Here is a 17,032-nt window from a genome sequence, read left to right as displayed (position 1 = left end):
CACACACACACACACACACTCCTTGAGACTTAACACCATTGACACCACAGGAGGTTGGTGGCACCTTAACTGGGGAGGACGGGCTCACGGTAATGACTGGAGCAGAATAAACAGAATGGTTTCAAACACATCAAACACATGGTTTGATGCCCTTCCATTCGCTCCGTTCCGGCCATTATTATGAGCCCTCCTCCCCTCAGCAGCCCCCACTGATTGACACAATGACCATGGTGAGTTTAGGGTGGACCCTGTAGGATTAGTCTGTAAACAGTCTACAAGGCTTTGACACATACTACCAGACCAGACGGGCATGACTGGAGAGAGGGGGGGGGTCTTACCATTTATGCTCAGATGTACGCCGTTTTCATTCTCTGGCCTGTACCTGCAGAAAATGGCATCTTTTAACATGTTTGTCTTTACATAAGGCATGTCCAGGTGAGGAAAAGAAAGCCAATTGGGCTAATGGAACATCGCACCACAAAACTAAAGCAGAAATTCAATCAATCTAATGTTTTTATAAAGCCCTTTTTACATCAGCAGATGTCACCAAGTGCTGTACAGAAACCCAGCCTAAAATCCCAAACAGCAAGCAATGCAGATGTAGAAGCAACTTGATAATAGGTATGGAAATGGTAATATAGCACGCGGTCTACATTATAGCTGGACCAACAGCGATAGTGATTAGATTTCTAAATATAGATTTCCCCCAATAGGTTCCTACACAACGGTACAGCGTTTACATAGAGCTTTAAGCTAAGAGCACAGTGGCAGAGACATACAGCAGGTTAACCAATAGAGTGCAAAGCCCAGAGAGCAGTTAAGGAGCCAACCAGCATTTACAGACTAATCCCAAAGTAGGTGGAGGGGGGTGGGGGGGGAAAGGGGGGTGGATGTATGGATGGATGGATGGAGAAAGGAGAGAGGGAGGGAGTACAGAGGAGAGGTGCAGGTTGAGTGACACTGGTACCTGCATGGTGGTTCTGAAAGCCCACTCTAGTGAGGGCGGAGGGGTCGAATGGAGTTCTATGGGGGTCTGGAGAGGGAGGAGGAGGGGAGGGGTGGTTATGGGTGGATGGAGCTGAAACGTTTCATGCATAATCCAAGTGAAACTACCCACATGGTCAAAGTGGGGCCTCTTGATTGGTTACTTCTAGGGAAATGCAGCTATAGCTTCCCCAATACTGTGTGACAAGCATGGCACAACACCTGGCTAGGATTATTTCAGCATTACAGGGGCCTGTTTCACAGTGACAAGACCTTTTATTGCTTGTGGTGCATGTAAGTGTTAAAATGACTTAGGCTAGTGTGAGAGACGAACACAAAAGAGACTGCATGGAGAGTTTGTAAAGGACAAACTGAACACTCATCACCTCATAGAACAACAATCGAGCGGAAAAAGGGAGAGTGGAAAAGACAGGGAGAGAAAGAGAGGGAGGAAAAGAGAGGGAGAGAGAGGGAGGAAAAGAGGGAGAGAAAGAGAGGGAGAGAAAGAGAGGAAAGGAGAGGGAGAGAATTAGAGGGAGAGAAAGAGAGGGAGGAAAAGAGAGGGAAAGAGAGGGAGGAAAAGGGGGAGAGAAAGAGGAAAAGAGAGGGAGAGAAAGAGAGGGAGAGAAAGAGAGGGAGAGAGAGGGAGGAAAAGAGATTGAGAGAAAGAGAGGGAGTGAAAGAGGAAAAGAGAGGGAGAGAAAGAGAGGAAAAGAGAGGGAGAGAAAGAGGGAGAGAAAGAGAGGGAGGAAAAGGGAGGGCATGAGAGGGAAGGAGAGAAAGGAAAAGAGAGGGAGAGAGAGAGGGAGAGACAGAGGTAGGAAAAGAGAGGGAGAGAAAGAGAGGGAGGAAAAGAGAGAGAAAGAGAGAGAAAAGGGAGGGCAAAGAGAGGGAGAGATAGGGAGAGAGAGAGGGAGAGAGAGAGGGAGAGAAAGAGGGAGAGAAAGGCAGGGAGAGAAAGGGTTGGCGTGAGAGGGAGGAAAAGAGAGAGGGATAGAAAGAGAGGGAAGAAAAGAGAGGGAGAGAAAGAGGGAGAGAAAGAGACAGAGAGACAGGGGAGAGAGAGGGAGAGAAAGAGAGGGAGAAAGAGGGAGAGAGAGAAAGAGAGAGAGAAATTGGGAGAAAGAGGGAAAAAGAGAGGAAGAGGGAAAAAGAGAGGAAGAGATAGAGGGAGGAAAAGGGGGGGAGGTTGGTTACCTGCAGCCGGTTCCTGGATCTTCTCCCTCTTCCGCTTCTTCTTCTTTCCCTAGAAAATATCGAGGTGAACGCTTAAAGTGTGGCTCCAGCACTCACCCTCACTCCACCACGCTTAGTCCTGCTGCCGTTTGCCCCGTTCACTCATCCCCCGCCGGGCAGCCAACCAGCACTCCTCGCTCTCTGGGCCTGCAGCCAATCACCACGCTGGGATTGGTCAGAGGGGCTGACCATCTCTACTCCCTGCCTATGAGAGCTGGCTGTCTCCATCCTCTCCACACCTGACTTCAGTATAGTGTGCTCTCTGACAAACAGACATGTTTGATAGGATCCATTCCAGAATGTTAGGTTTTGAACCCCACCCTTGCCTTCCAATCGGAGCAAGTAGCAAACTTGGCTGTCCTCTCCTCACCTGTATCAGTGTGTGCTCTCTAACAACCTATAATGAACAAAACATCCATCACCATTCTTCTATAAAGACTTAAAGTGTAGCAGCAGCAGAAGCAGCGTATGTAGTCTTTTTCAGTCTCCTAATACCAAACATCAATATGTAATTAAAACATAAAAATGTGGCTATATATTACTTGGGAGAGCTGGTCCTCGACTGATTACCATGGAGAGCATCAGTCAACCCCCCCTCCAGCGAGCGCTGATCACTGAGCTCCACTGTGAGTAAGTGTGTGTGGATTTATAGCTTATACCCAAATCCCCTAGGGAGGGGGACTATAGGTGGAGATAGCAGCATAACAGTCATTCTAGTCAAATATGAGCAGCACTTTGGTTTCCTGCTGCAAAGTCTACTAATCCACTTATTTATGATGAGCTAATCTGGGTTCCTCTCACACCGCTGTGGCAGACAGAGAGAGGAGGGAGGGAGAGAGAGGGGGGGCAGGTGATGTGAACAGTAGTCTATGACAGTGAGGATGTGTGTGTGTGTGTGTGTGTGTGGTACAGTACTATGAAGGGCTTAGTTTATGTCAGAGGGGTGCTTGGTGTTAAGTGTGTGCTCCTCTCTATGAGACTCATAAGCGGTGTTCAAATACCCATAAAAACATACAGTATACTACATACTTAATGAGTATATACTACATACTATATACTATTAGTTCATTTTAGTCAACTGTAAATGAACGGCATCCTTTCAGTTGAGCGTACTAGCGCTTCGCCTGTCTACCAGAAGTTGATGCTGTTGCTATGCAACCTCTTGCTAGCTTGTTAGCATAACAAATTACTAGCTAGACAGCTTACGATTTCGGGTGTGTTTGTAAATTCAATCTGGAGTGCCAGAGAATGCTCTGGGCGTTCGTAAACTCAGAGCGTTGTCAGATTGTTTGTTCGTTAATTCAGAGCGTTTCGCACTCGGAGTGTTCAGAGCGCACACTGGACGCTCTGGCCGAGGAGTAGGGTTGATATTCAACAGGTGTTGAGCGTTCGTAAATTCATCATTTATTGTGCACTCTGGCACACTCAGACGAGAGTGCTCTGAAATCGGAATAGATAGCCAGTCCATTGAGAACACACAACGACTATACCACTTAGCTAAGCTAAGAATGCTGTGAATAATCAAGTCAATAAATGTTGGGTAGTTAGTTAGACAGCATATAGTTAATATACTGGCAAGTTCAACAATGTATTAGTAGCCAACTAACGTTAGGTAGCTAGCTAACATACCGGTACATACTGCTGTAATGATATGCTATGCGGTTCGTAAGGTTAGCGTAGCTAACAAATTGTCAGCCAGCATAACGTGTAACATAACTTATTTGAAAAGTAATTACTTTATTACATTGCTCAACATTTTCCTAACATTTGTCATAATTAGTTAAAGCAATGCATTTGTATCCACTCTCGTCAGACTTCAGCATATTTTCCGCCATTTTCTTCAAATCTGAAAACGTTGTGCCATTTTCTGAAGAATTTCATTATGGGTCCTAAAAGCACAGAAACAGTGTCCACTGCTTGTATATTTCGTATTTTGGTGAATTTAGTACGACATCCTGGAACTTTTGGCATACTAACTCCATACTATGACCAATAAGCACACTACATACTCAATTTACGTCACAATAGTGCGGTTAGTATGAGTATTCGAACGCAGCTATAGGGTAGTAGAGGCCATCAGACACCATGAGGTCATCCTCTACTTCCTGGCTTATTGCTCTAGCCTATCGGATCAGTCCTTTCAGATCTGTCAACACCAATGGAGTAAGGGCTAGAGACTAAAGTCTGTACTGCATTGTATTGTCCTGCCCTATGCCGTCCTGTCCTCTACTCCCTGTCCTGCAGTGTTTCTCCCAGCGTGGTGTGGTGGTGGCGGGGCGGCGGAGGCAGAAGGTGAGAGGTGCTGAGCGGGGCTGTCCAGAGAGGAGGCAGATGAACACTACAAAGAGCCCCTGTGGTGGTGGAGTGAAAGTGAGTGCTGGAGCCACACTTTTTAACAACGGCAGGCGCTAGCATACAGTCACATACACACACACACACACACGGAACAGTCTCAAACACACATATATGGAACAGACACACACCTAGATGAACATGACATATTACTAACATAACAGGTGCCCTGACACACACACACACACACACATCTTGTTGCTGTGCCATCTGAAACCACACAGTAATCTACTCGTCACTATGTGTCTACGCCCCTGGGTAGGGGCATCAACTCTGTTTACATATCCAAGGCTTCCATGTTGATACGGAACATCAAAGACTGGCAGCACCATCACAGGCCACTATTCTCAGCGTCGCATAATACTGAGTCTGATACTAGAATCCTTTATGGTGGTAATAATAGCATGGAAGTAGAGTGCTATGAATTACACATTAGGCTGTAGCATAGCAGCTAAAAATGGACACCATTATCATGGAAAAGGCTAGTTTATTAGAGTGTTGTTGCTAGCATTGTCTTTAGGAATCTAACACAGAATACTAGCTACTGTTCTGAATTTCATAAACAACATATAGCCTACATCAAAACTGAACAGGCCTGGGTTCAAAGAGTATTTCAAATCTTTTAAATACTTTAGCGGTGCGTGATCAACCTTGCCTGGCTAAATATGACCAATGGAATAGCCCCAAAAGTGCAAACCCTGCTCATCTAGCACGCCAAACACTCAAAAGTAATTGAAAGATTTCAAATACTATTTGAACCCCAGCCAGAAAAATACAATCGCAGTTGACAAAATCACACACACAACACACCTCTCCGCTGCCAATCCGTTTCTATATGATACTTACATAATTATCTCTGGCAGACCAGCCTGGGTAGAGCTGCATGTGGAGCTGCCGTTCCTTGCGGGCTAATTCGTAATACTTAGCTTGCTCTTCTCTGGATAAAGCATGCCACTGATTCAGTACGAGAGAGAAAAAAGGAAAAACAGCACACAGTCAATTACTGGTCTGCACTTTCAAGTTCCCTCCAAAGATCCCTCCAAAGACATGGGTGCTAGTGTTTTGCTACAGAAAAAAATCCTTTATAAAAATGTACAAACGCTTGGTAAAAAAAAAAATAGGGAATCATTTTTGTTTTTAAAGGGGGCGAACATGATGAAGAGATTAGCATATGAGCAAGAGAGAGAGAAAGAAAGAGAGAGAAAAATACTTTGATTTCATATCAAAACACTGGTTCCAATTTAGCGGCGCTTTTGCTTCAAACTATGTCAGCGGGCAATTACCAAACACAGGCCGCAAACAGAGCTTTGCTGTGGCTGGCTGGCCCAACCACCAGGGCTTTCTGTTAAGGCTTTAAACACGTTCTATTGGTCTCTTTCTCATTCACTTTCTTCTACTCCCATTCTCAAAAGGAACACATTTTGTCATTTCCAAACCACACTATTATTATCTACGGTAAGTTTGTAGAAAAAGCCAATTTGGTTGAACGTCCGCTAGTCAGTCAGGTAGGAAGTGGATCTGTCTGATGAGGGGAAGTAACAGGCTAGGACAAGGACATGGTCATCGGGATTAGTCCCTTGAAGGACCTTGATGTAGAAGAGTTGAAGGAACATCTCAAACATAGAAAGAGAATCCAGAGAAAGGGCTTGGAACCTCTAACCAGTCCACCTATTATGACATCATTTGTATTTGTATTTATTAGGGATCCTCATTAGCAGTTGCCAAGGCAGCAGCTGCTCTTCCTGGGGTCCAAACGCATTAAGGCACTTACGTTACATAGGAAACAAAAGAGAAAACAGTACGGTCATATAACATCATTACACTCTCTCCATGATTTGCATGGGGAGGCCCGTTCTATGGATTCTATTTCTATGATCTCGAAGCCCTCTAGCTGAACGAGAGATGCTGTCAGGTGGTTATGGTTAACGCAAGAACACAAATGGTGTCTTATGGCCATTTCCCTAGCACACATCATCACATTGTCAAGGTTTCAGACCCTTGACTACAGAACAGGGGGCGGTTAACCGTTCTCCATCCCAGTCAGGGTGCTCTATCCTGGGTTCTCCCATACGTACCCTCCGTCCCAGGATCTGGTTGATGGCGGCGCTCTCCTTGAGCGTGCACTCTGCCACCACGTTGGCCCTCATCTCCTTCATGTACAGCATGAAGGCATTCAGCGGCTTCTTGATGTGGGGTCTCTTGGGCTCCTGCTCCTTCCTCTGATCCGGGTGCTGAGGCTTCCTGGCAAAACAATTGGCGAGAAAAGAACAAGGGAGCGAGGTAAAGAAGAAGGAGGGAACGGCGGCGGTGCTAAAAGACGAAGAGGGGGACGGAGGAGGGAGGGTTGCGACGGAGAAACTGGGCGCCTCCGGAGTGTGAGAACAAACGGCAAGGGGTCTGTTTCGCCTCAGCCAATTGGGAGCGAGGGTGTGTGCGTGCGAGGCGTTGCCAGCACGCCAGGAGTCTTTAATCATGTACAGTCATACAGTCTTGGAGCTTTCAAGCGGAGAGAGAGATTACTTCACCAGTAATGGCAACTAAACCTTCCCCCCCAGCACACACACTGCCAATCACTTAGTAGCCCCAGCGCCACAGGACCTTGATGTGTGTGGTGTGTGTGTGTCTCCGTTTCTGTGTGTGTGTGTGTGTGTGTGTGTGTGTGTGTGTGTGTGTGTGTGTGTGTGTGTGTGTGTGTGTGTGTGTGTGTCTCTGTGTGTGTGTGTGTGCGCCTCTGTTGGTATGCATGTTGTGATGCCAGGGGCCAAATGAAGCGTAGTGGGGCCCTTATCAGCTCTGTGAGGCCCTTGTTGCTTATCTCCTCACATCAAGGTGATAGGAGAGAAGGGAGGCTGGACTGCTGCGTTGTTGGAACATGTGGTTGAGCGGCCAAATACCTGGAAGTATCCTGAACTCAATGTGCTGCTAATACCATGAGGATTAGAATAGCGAGGTGTGTTTTGGTAGGAATGTGTGTTTTCAGCGTAACAGTAGAGAGGGACGTATGAGGGTTTGTTTGAGCCCCCCACACTCTACTCACGGCTGGCCCTGTGTGAAGTGGACCCAGACAGGGCCACTGTTTGGGGGACTCACATGTGCATCAGGTCGTTGTCGTGCTGGGGCTCGTGTTTGACCTGGGGGTTGACGATGGCCGGGTGGGGGATCCCTGTGGCGTGGGGGCCGGGGGGACCCGGGACCATGTGGTGGGAGAACCTGGAACAAGAACCCATGCATTAACTTTAGAACCTCGTCCTCTCTCTCTCCCCAACATACTCACACTAGGTGAAATAAGAGTTAAAATATATTCAAAGAAAACACAGGAGAGATGTTTGAGTAAAGTACAGTAGGGAAGAATCTGGGTGCAAAGCCTCTCCTGTCAATACCAGGACTGTCCTGGCATGTACCAACCAGAGAAGGGGGGAGAGAGAAATGAGAAGGAGAGAGAGATATGGTAATAAAGAATCCAGGGGAGAGAGAGAGAGAGAGAGCGAGGCCTCATACGAGAGCTACCGACATAGTGCAGCTCAGAGGCAGCCGCTGACACAGGGAGTCTTTTGAGCAGCTAAATAGACAGCTGAATATGCGTGAGCACGTATGGGGCAGTCTGCTGGACTGGTCTGCTGGACTGGTCTGTTGGACATGTGCTGGGCACAGGGAGAACCAGTGTGGTGAGGCCACGGCACTGAGGAGACAGAGTCCAAGGTCTGTCTGTCTGTCTGTCTGTCTGTCTGTCTGTCTGTCTGTCTGTCTGTCTGTCTGTCTGTCTGTCTGTCTGTCTGTCTGTCTGTCTGTCTGTCTGTCTGTCTGTCTGTCTGTCTGTCTGTCTGTCTGTCTGTCTGTCTGTCTGTCTGTCTGTCTGTCTGTAGGGTCACTCTTCTCAATGGATCCACATGTATGGTACTGTATATAGTTGTTCTCAATCTTCCCTTGTTGATTGGGTGGTTGTGTGTGTGTGTGTGTGTGTGTGTGTGTGTGTGTGTGTGTGTGTGTGTGTGTGTGTGTGTGTGTGTGTGTGTGTGGTCATCCTAAACGTACCATCCTAGTGGGGGCGTGATCTGTCCCACTCCTCCAGGGGAGAGGGGGTAGAAGTTGGTCATGTCTGGCCCGGGGTGATGCCGCTGCATGCCTGTAGAGAGACAGGATGAGTGGTACTGTCCTGTATGAAAAGGAACAGAACATGCATTCAATGACCCGACCATGAAGATGACGCGTTGTCCCAACGTTGTTGAAACGTTGCTGTATTAGACACCATATTGTAACAGTGTTTAGAGCCTTGCTTGTTATTGATACTGTACATTATTGTTAGAACATTTAATGACCGTGAATGAGGGGTAACCACCCAATAATATTTGGGTGTGTGTGTACACTCCCATCTTTTGAATGGTTTCTCCGGCATCTTTGAATGGTTTGATCCTGCATGTCACTGACATGACAAGGACATCTGTGCCAGGCAGCGTTGGAATTCAGTGTATGAACTGTACATGTGTGTGGCTGTGTGCCAAGTGTGTATTATTATAACAGATACAGAAAGGTTCACATTTGCCCCCATGTAGCCCTCCAGTCCCCCCATGTAGGCCTCCAGTCCCTCTAGTCCCCCCATGTAGCCCTCCAGTCCCCCCATGTAGGCCTCCAGTCCCTCTAGTCCCCCATGTAGCCCTCCAGTCCCTCTAGTCCCCCCATGTAGCCCTCCAGTCCCCCATGTAGGCCTCCAGTCCCTCTAGTCCCCCCATGTAGCCCTCCAGTCCCTCTAGTCCCCCCATGTAGCCCTCCAGTCCCCCCATGTAGGCCTCCAGTCCCTCTAGTCCCCCCATGTAGCCCTCCAGTCCCTCTAGTCCCCCCATGTAGCCCTCCAGTCCCTCTAGTCCCCATGTAGCCCTCCAGTCCCTCAAGTCCCTCTAGTCCCCCCATGTAGCTCTCCAGTCCCTCTAGTCCCCATGTAGCCCTCCAGTCCCTCAAGTCCCTCTAGTCCCCATGTAGCCCTCCAGTCCCTCTAGTCCCCATGTAGCCCTCCAGTCCCTCCAGTTGCTCTACTCCCCCCATGTAGCCCTCCAGTCCCTATAGTCCCCATGTAGCACTACAGTCCCTCCAGTCCATCTAGTCCCCTCATGTAGCCCTCCAGTCCCTCTAGTCCCCATGTAGCACTACAGTCCCTCCAGTCCATCTAGTCCCCCCATGTAGCCCTCCAGTCCCTCTAGTCCCCCATGTAGCCCTTCAGTCCCTCTAGTCCCCCCATGTAGCCCTCCAGTCCCTCTAGTGCACTCATGTAGCCTTCCAGTCCCTCTAGTCCCTCTAGTCCCCCCATGTAGCCCTCCAGTCCGTCAAGTCCATCTAGTCCCCCCATGTAGCCCTCCAGTCCCACTAGTCCCCCCATGTAGCCCTCCAGTCCCACTAGTCCCCCCATGTAGCCCTCCAGCCCCTCTAGTCCTCCCCATATAGCCCTCCAGTCCCTCAAGTGCCCTCATGTAGCCCTCCAGTCCCTCAAGTGCCCTCATGTAGCCCTCCGGTCCCTCTAGTCCCCCCATGTAGCCCTCCAGTCCCTCCAGTCCATCTAGTCCCCCCATGTAGCCCTCCAGTCCCTCTAGTCCCCCCATGTAGCCCTCCAGTCCCTCTAGTCCCCATGTAGCCCTCCAGTCCCTCCAGTCCATCTAGTCCCCCCATGTAGCCCTCCAGTCCCTCTAGTCCCCATGTAGCCCTCCAGTCCCTCTAGTCCCCATGTAGCCCTCCAGTCCATCTAGTCCCCCCATGTAGCCCTCCAGTCCCTCTAGTCCCCATGTAGCCCTCCAGTCCCTCAAGTCCTTCTAATCCCCATGTAGCCCTCCAGTTGCTCTACTCCCCCCATGTAGCCCTCCAGTCCCTATAGTCCCCATGTAGCACTACAGTCCCTCCAGTCCATCTAGCCCCCTCATGTAGCCCTCCAGTCCCTCTAGTCCCCATGTAGCCCTCCAGTCCCTCTAGTCCCCCCATGTAGCCCTCCAGTCCCTCTAGTGCACTCATGTAGCCTTCCAGTCCCTCTAGTCCCTCTAGTCCCCCCATGTAGCCCTCCAGTCCGTCAAGTCCATCTAGTCCCCCCATGTAGCCCTCCAGTCCCACTAGTCCCCCCATGTAGCCCTCCAGTCCCTCTAGTCCTCCCCATATAGCCCTCCAGTCCCTCAAGTGCCCTCATGTAGCCCTCCAGTCCCTCAAGTGCCCTCATGTAGCCCTCCAGTCCCTCAAGTGCCCTCATGTAGCCCTCCAGTCCCTCAAGTGCCCTCATGTAACCCTCCGGTCCCTCTAGTCCCCCCATGTAGCCCTCCAGTCCCTCCAGTCCCTCTAGTCCCCCCATGTAGCCCTCCAGTCCCTCTAGTCCCCCCATGTAGCCCTCCAGTCCCTCTAGTCCCCATGTAGCCCTCCAGTCCCTCTAGTCCCCATGTAGCCCTCCAGTCCCTCTAGTCCCCATGTAGCCCTCCAGTCCCTCTAGTCCCCATGTAGCCCTCCAGTCCCTCAAGTCCCTCTAGTCCCCATGTAGCCCTCCAGTCCCTCCAGTTGCTCTACTCCCCCCATGTAGCCCTTCAGTCCCTATAGTCCCCATGTAGCACTACAGTCCCTCCAGTCCATCTAGTCCCCCCATGTAGCCCTCCAGTCCCTCTAGTCCCCCCATGTAGCCTTCCAGTCCCTCCAGTCCCTCTAGTCCCCCATGTAGCCCTCCAGTCCCTCTAGTCCCCCCATATAGCCCTCCAGTCCCTCAAGTGCCCTCATGTAGCCTTCCGGTCCCTCTAGTCCCCCATGTAGCCCACCAGTTCCTCTAGTCCACCCATGTAGCCCACCAGTCCCTCTAGCCCACCCCCATGTAGCCCTCCAGTCCCTCTAGTCCCCCCCATGTAGCCCTCCAGTCCCTCTAGTCCCCCCCCATGTAGCCCTCCAGTCCCTCTAGTCCCCCCCATGTAGCCCTCCAGTCCCTCCAGTCCCTCTAGTCCCCCATGTAGCCCTCCAGTCCCTCTAGTCCCCCCCATGTAGCCCTCCAGTCCCTCTAGTCCCTCCAGTCAGAGTGTTCATTAAGGCCTGTCTCTGTGCTTCCTGTAATGCTCCCTAGAGAGAGCATTCACTGGGGCCCTGCCCTGTCACTGGGTCCTCAACACAGCTAAGCTCTCCCTCTCTTCATCAACGCTAGGCCTCTTGGGCTTCAAGGTCAAGGGCTCTCAGCCTACCTCCGCTTGTTGTGGAGGCTGGCGAGAAGTTAAACTGGGATGGAAGGATGGAGAGAGGGAGGAGGGTAAAGGAAATTAAGGACCCTAGTAAATGGATCTGTCAGACTGGGAGCTATGGTCAAGGGAGTGCTGTGTAGGCCCGTGTAGAAGGCCCTGCAGTGACACACACACGCATAGAAGACGGCAAACGCCTCCAGATTAACACCATCTCCTAATCCCAGATGGATCCATGCTTTTCTCCCCCCCCCTTCTCTCCACCCCCCTCTTTCTTCTCAGGCTGCAGTCTGATGGGGTCTAACTCCTTCGGAGCAGCAGAGACAGGAGGCTTATCTCCAAAGCCACTGTAGCAACGCTGGATTCCAGCACCCCCAGCCCACTTCTTCACCACCCCAGTCTCAGGGTGCTCTGTAGGGCACTAGGGAAGGAGGGAAGGAAGGGGAGGGAGCGAAAGGAGGGGGAGCGTGAGAGAGAGGAATGGGGGATGTAAGGAAGGGTAAGGAGCATGGGGCGGAGGGAAAGTGAGAAGGTAGTGAAGGATAGGAAAGTCAGGAGGGAAGGGAGAGATAGAGATGGAGTGAGGGGAGCTCAGTGTTAACACTGTCACTCAAGGCACTAAAAAGGTGCGGAATTACTCGCTCACGTTCACATCAACATCCTTCTCACCATTTTACCCAGCTAGCCTTGCTTCTGAACCATTTTCATAACCTTGTCCACATGTAGACATAACTTGTATTTCAAAATATGATCTCGTATTAAAATATTATATTTTAAGTGTTACATTTTTATCATTGTAAATTACAATGTGAAGTCTGAAGTTTGTTCAAAGGGCTCCGGAGTTTGACCTTTGATCCGACGTTACCGCCCGGCACATATTAGAGCTTATTAGGGCCCATAATGAGAACATCCATGATTTCTTAAATAATTAACAAGAAGATCAAAGTCCTGATCCCGCTATGGAGTGCAGCGAGTCGATTGGCTGATGAAAATGAGAGCGAGAGAGCGGGTGAGCAAGAGAACAAGAAGGCAAAAGTGTGATAGAAAGAGTAAGAGAAAGAGCGAAAGAGAAAGCACAAGAGAGAGAGAGAGAGAGATGGATAGAGACTACCCTTTCTGCTTCCTACATATCGTCAGCTCTTCTACAGTATCTAGACCTGGAAATGCCATGGGACTTCATTTACAGCTAATTCATCTAGCAGATCTCTTCTACATGGACCAGTCCAGGCTATGGGAGTGTGTGGGTCGATTCAGACTTGGATCTCCTCCAGCGGTTTCTTCATATAACTCCATCCTGTGCTATGTTTATCATCAACTCTCATACTCAATCCCTGGGGACTACTCAGACCAAAATGTATGAGGACTGTAAATGAGGACCAAAATGTTTTAAAAAACGGAGCCCTATGGAAAGCATTACTGTAAAGAAATCCTGTAGCTACAAGGCAAGTGAATGACTTTCTGGAACAAATGCAGCCTTTCACTAAATCCACTATTCAGTCGTCCTGCTGTGCACAGGTACATAAGATCACTACAATGTCTTGATAGATCTGGTGTATGGCGGCCATATTGGATTATTTACTCAACTGCTCCGTCATCACACATTGCATCCTGTCTGGTCTGCCTCCTAAGTGGGGGCCGGTGCGTGGCAGCCGGAAGGAAGAGGGGAGGAGAGGGGAGGGGAGCGCATATGGAGGGCCGGGGCCAGACCAGTACAAGACTTATGAACCTCTGCCAAAGTCTCACCCTGACTGTGCCTGGGCTTTCCAACTGCCTTTATGCTCTAGCGCCTGTCAGGGGTTTTACTGTGACGTTTTTTACCCAGACAGACAGTCTGTCAGGGGTTTTACTGTGACGTTTTTTACTCAGACAGACAGTCTGCCAGGGGTTTTACTGTGACGTTTTTTACTCAGACAGACAGGGAAATAGTATTATATAAGGTGACGAATGGAGGGGTAAAAAAAAGAGTAGAGAAAGATAGAGAAGAACGATAGAGAGGAAATAAAAGGGGTTTTCAGCAGTGCAGTGTGGTAAGGCCCTGACAGCCGTGCCTGTCTGAGGAGCTCTCTGCTTGATTCAGGTAGGTGGGGAGATGCGGTACGCTGTGTGGAGGAAGGTGTTCTACTTTTCTTTCTCTGAGACAGAACGTCACCCAACCACCTTGTGTAGGTGGCTGGGTGAACTTCTGCATTACATTTCCCTCTGAGGAATAGCTTTGGCTTCATGCCTCTTTGTGGAGATGGGTAGTGATGAATACGGTGCGATGTGAAAATCTTTACTACACTGAACAAAAATATAAAAAATGTGCAACAATTTCAACGATTTTACAGAGTTAAAGTTCATATTAGGAAAATCTGTCAATTGAAATAAATTCTATGGATTTCACATGACTGGGAATACAAATATGCATTTGTTGTTCACAGATACCTTTTAATATTTTTTTTTTAAAAAGGTAGGGGCATGGATCAGAAAACTCGTCAGTATCTAGTGTGACCACCATTTGCCTCGTGCTGTTGATTGTATCCTGTGGAATGTTGTCCCACAACCTCTTCAATGGCTGTGCGAAGTTGCTGGATATTGGCGGGAACTGGAGCCTCCCAAACATGCTCAATGGGTGACATGTCTGGTGAGTATGCAGGCCATGGAAGAACTGGGACATTTTCAGCTTCCTGGAATTGTGTACAAATCCTAGCGACATGGGGCCATGCATTATCATGCTGAAACATGAGGTGATGGTGGTGGATGAATGGCACGACAATGGGCCTCAGGATCTCGTCACGGTATCTCTGTGCATTCAAAATGCCATCGATAAAATGCAACTGCGTTAGTTGTACGTAGCTTATGCCTGTCCATACCATAACCCCACCGCCACCATGGGGCACACATGTTGACGTAAGCAAACCGCTCGCCCACACGACGCCATCTGCCTGGTACAGATGAACCGGGATTCACCTCTGAAGAGCACACTTCTCCAGCGTGCCAGAGGCCATCACAGGTGAGCATTTGCCCACTGAAGTCGGTTACGACGCAGAACTGCACGAGCTTCTCTGAGACAGTTTCTGACAATTCCTCATTGTGCAAACCCACAGTTTCATCAGCCGTCCGGGTGGCTGGCTTCAGACGATCCCGCAGGTGATGAAGCTGGATGTGGAGGTCCTGGGCTGGTGTGGTTACATGGGGTCTGCGGTTGTGAGGCCGGTTGGACGTACTGCCAAATTCTCTAAAACGATGTTGGAGGTGAAGTGTCTTATGGTAGAGAAATGGACATTGAATTCTCTGTCAACAGCTCTGGTGGACATTCCCGCAGTCAGCGTGCAAATTGCACGCTCCCTCAAAACATGAGACATCTGTGGCATCGTGTTGTGTGACAAAACTGCACATTTTAGAGTGGCCTTAGAATGACCCCAACACAAGGTGTGTAATGATCATGCAGTTTAATTAACTTATTGATATTCCACACCTGTCAGGTGGATGGATTATCTTGGCAAAAGACAAATGCTCACTAACAGGGATGTAAACAAATGTGTGTACAAAATATGTGTCTCCTTTGTGTTACCATGGTTAATGATGTCCACTGCTTTAGTGATTTGAGGGGAGGGGGGCATGGCCTACCTTGTTTGGGGTTGACGTCCTGGGGGTGGTGTCCGGAGTGGGGTCCGGGGGCGAAATGTTCGTCGCTGTACGTGATGAGGGGGGTGAGCGGATGGACCGCATGCGACGGCTGCACCACCGGAACCTTATTGGACTGGAACGGAGAGGGAGAGAGAGAGGAGGACACCATGAGAGAGGCAGAACACATTAAACAAGGCATTACATTACCTTTCCTCAATTCAGCTAGCAGCTAGCATTTACACAGTTTTCCAGCGCTAAATCAAGTCCCGGCCCTCTCTCCAATGACAAGGGTACAGCCGTTTGGTGATTTGTGTAGCCCACACATACACACACACACACACACACACAAAGGAGCTGGTAAGATGAAAGGGGTGGTGCAGTCACAATTTTCCTGTTTTTAATTATATATCCACACCATGAGGTCGAAATAAGACTCTGAAATTGTGAAAATGCCCTTTTAGTGTAAGAGATTTTGGAGAGAAAAACCCCTGGAATTTCAGCCTGTTCAGGTGGCATGGAGTTTCTGGCCCACGGCATGACATCACAATCTGATCTGATTATTCTGACCAATGACCAGTAATCTTTTATTTGCATATGTATCCTCCTACTTTGAAGGGGTAACTGCAGTAGGCTCTAGAGTCTCTAAACGATCTTATCCGCCAATCAGGGTTGTGTATGTAAATATATTTAAATTTGTATCAACACGCCCACACGATCAGTCTGAGCATTTCAATGGCAAAAGGAGGATCAGGGAAATAAATGATTACAAATATATTTTGCTCAGTGGCATGGAGTTATATTCATGAAATAAACAGTGATTTACTAGACATATGTGATGCTAAAAAAATAATATTAAAAAAGACTGCATGGGGGCTTTAATGGCACAGTAAAAATAAAACACCTTCCCGCAGGGCAGGTCTCAATGTACTCCCCTTCCAGCCTTTCCCCAAAACCTCAAAACTTTGTTTAGCCGTGGTCCGTGAGTACTGCCCCTATTTCCTGCCTAAGGGCAGAGGGGGTTGGAAAGAAGGGGGAGAGTGGAAGAGAAAGCCCCACAGGGTAGAGTTAGAGCAGAGGTCTTAGCAGTGAGATCAAAGGCAGTCATTAGCCGGTGAATAAGAGGAGTTCATTACAGAGCCAGAGCCGGGGGAAGGAGGAGAGAAGGAGGGATGAGCGATGGAGGAGGGCTGATGGAGAGAGAAAAAGATAGGGCAAGAGAAAGAGGGAAGGTTGACAAGAGAGGGAAGGAGGAATAGAGAGGGAAGGAGGACGAGAGAGAGAAAGAACATGTTTCCCATGCCAATAAAGCCCCTTGAATTGAATTGAAAGAGAGAGAATTGAAAGAGGAGGACAAGAAAGGGAAGGAGGGAGAGAACGAGAGAGAGGACGAGAGAGAGATCTTGTAGAGACGTCTGCAGTAGAACCAAAAGGCTGGGTTAATCACGTCAGCAGTGGTCTGGCCACAGCACCCCCTTCCCTACCACCCCCCACCCCTAGGCTGACTCACAGAAGTCTGCACCCCCCCAACCCGCCCCTCCAACCCGGCCAGCCCCCCAGCCGCTTACACGCTCCAACAGCACTGAACACATGGTACTGCTTAGCCATGCTAAATCTACTACTCACAATCAGAGCCGCCAGCACTGACCCTGGACCTGCTTCTAACAGAGTCAAAACAG

General features: G+C 49.2%; 1 protein-coding gene across 20 annotated transcripts in view; it reads right to left on the bottom strand.

The window, feature by feature from the left end:
• Positions 1-17,032, bottom strand: part of LOC106610340 (lymphoid enhancer-binding factor 1) — a 76,153-nt gene that overhangs the window by 9,612 nt on the left and 49,509 nt on the right. The window contains exons 4-11 of one of the 20 annotated variants that reach the window (XR_006770788.1): positions 15,357-15,489; positions 8,605-8,725; positions 7,663-7,782; positions 6,648-6,822; positions 5,419-5,526; positions 2,763-4,571; positions 2,182-2,617; positions 339-382 (exon numbers count right to left, since the gene is read on the bottom strand). Coding sequence is in view for 14 of the 20 variants with exons in the window: in XM_045722856.1 (XP_045578812.1) it covers positions 348-382; positions 968-1,033; positions 2,182-2,230; positions 5,419-5,526; positions 6,648-6,822; positions 7,663-7,782; positions 8,605-8,725; positions 15,357-15,489 (807 nt within the window). In the remaining 6 variants the exon portion in view is untranslated. Of the gene's footprint in view, positions 1-338; positions 383-967; positions 1,034-2,181; positions 4,572-5,418; positions 5,527-6,647; positions 6,823-7,662; positions 7,783-8,604; positions 8,726-15,356; positions 15,490-17,032 lie in introns of all 20 variants that reach the window. The other 19 variants (XM_045722864.1, XM_045722859.1, XM_045722858.1 and 16 more) reach the window with 19 other exon arrangements.

Source organism: Salmo salar, chromosome ssa08, assembly GCF_905237065.1.
Source record: "Salmo salar chromosome ssa08, Ssal_v3.1, whole genome shotgun sequence".
Taxonomy (NCBI): Eukaryota; Metazoa; Chordata; class Actinopteri; order Salmoniformes; family Salmonidae; genus Salmo; species Salmo salar.
This window is presented reverse-complemented; position numbering and strand designations above follow the sequence as displayed.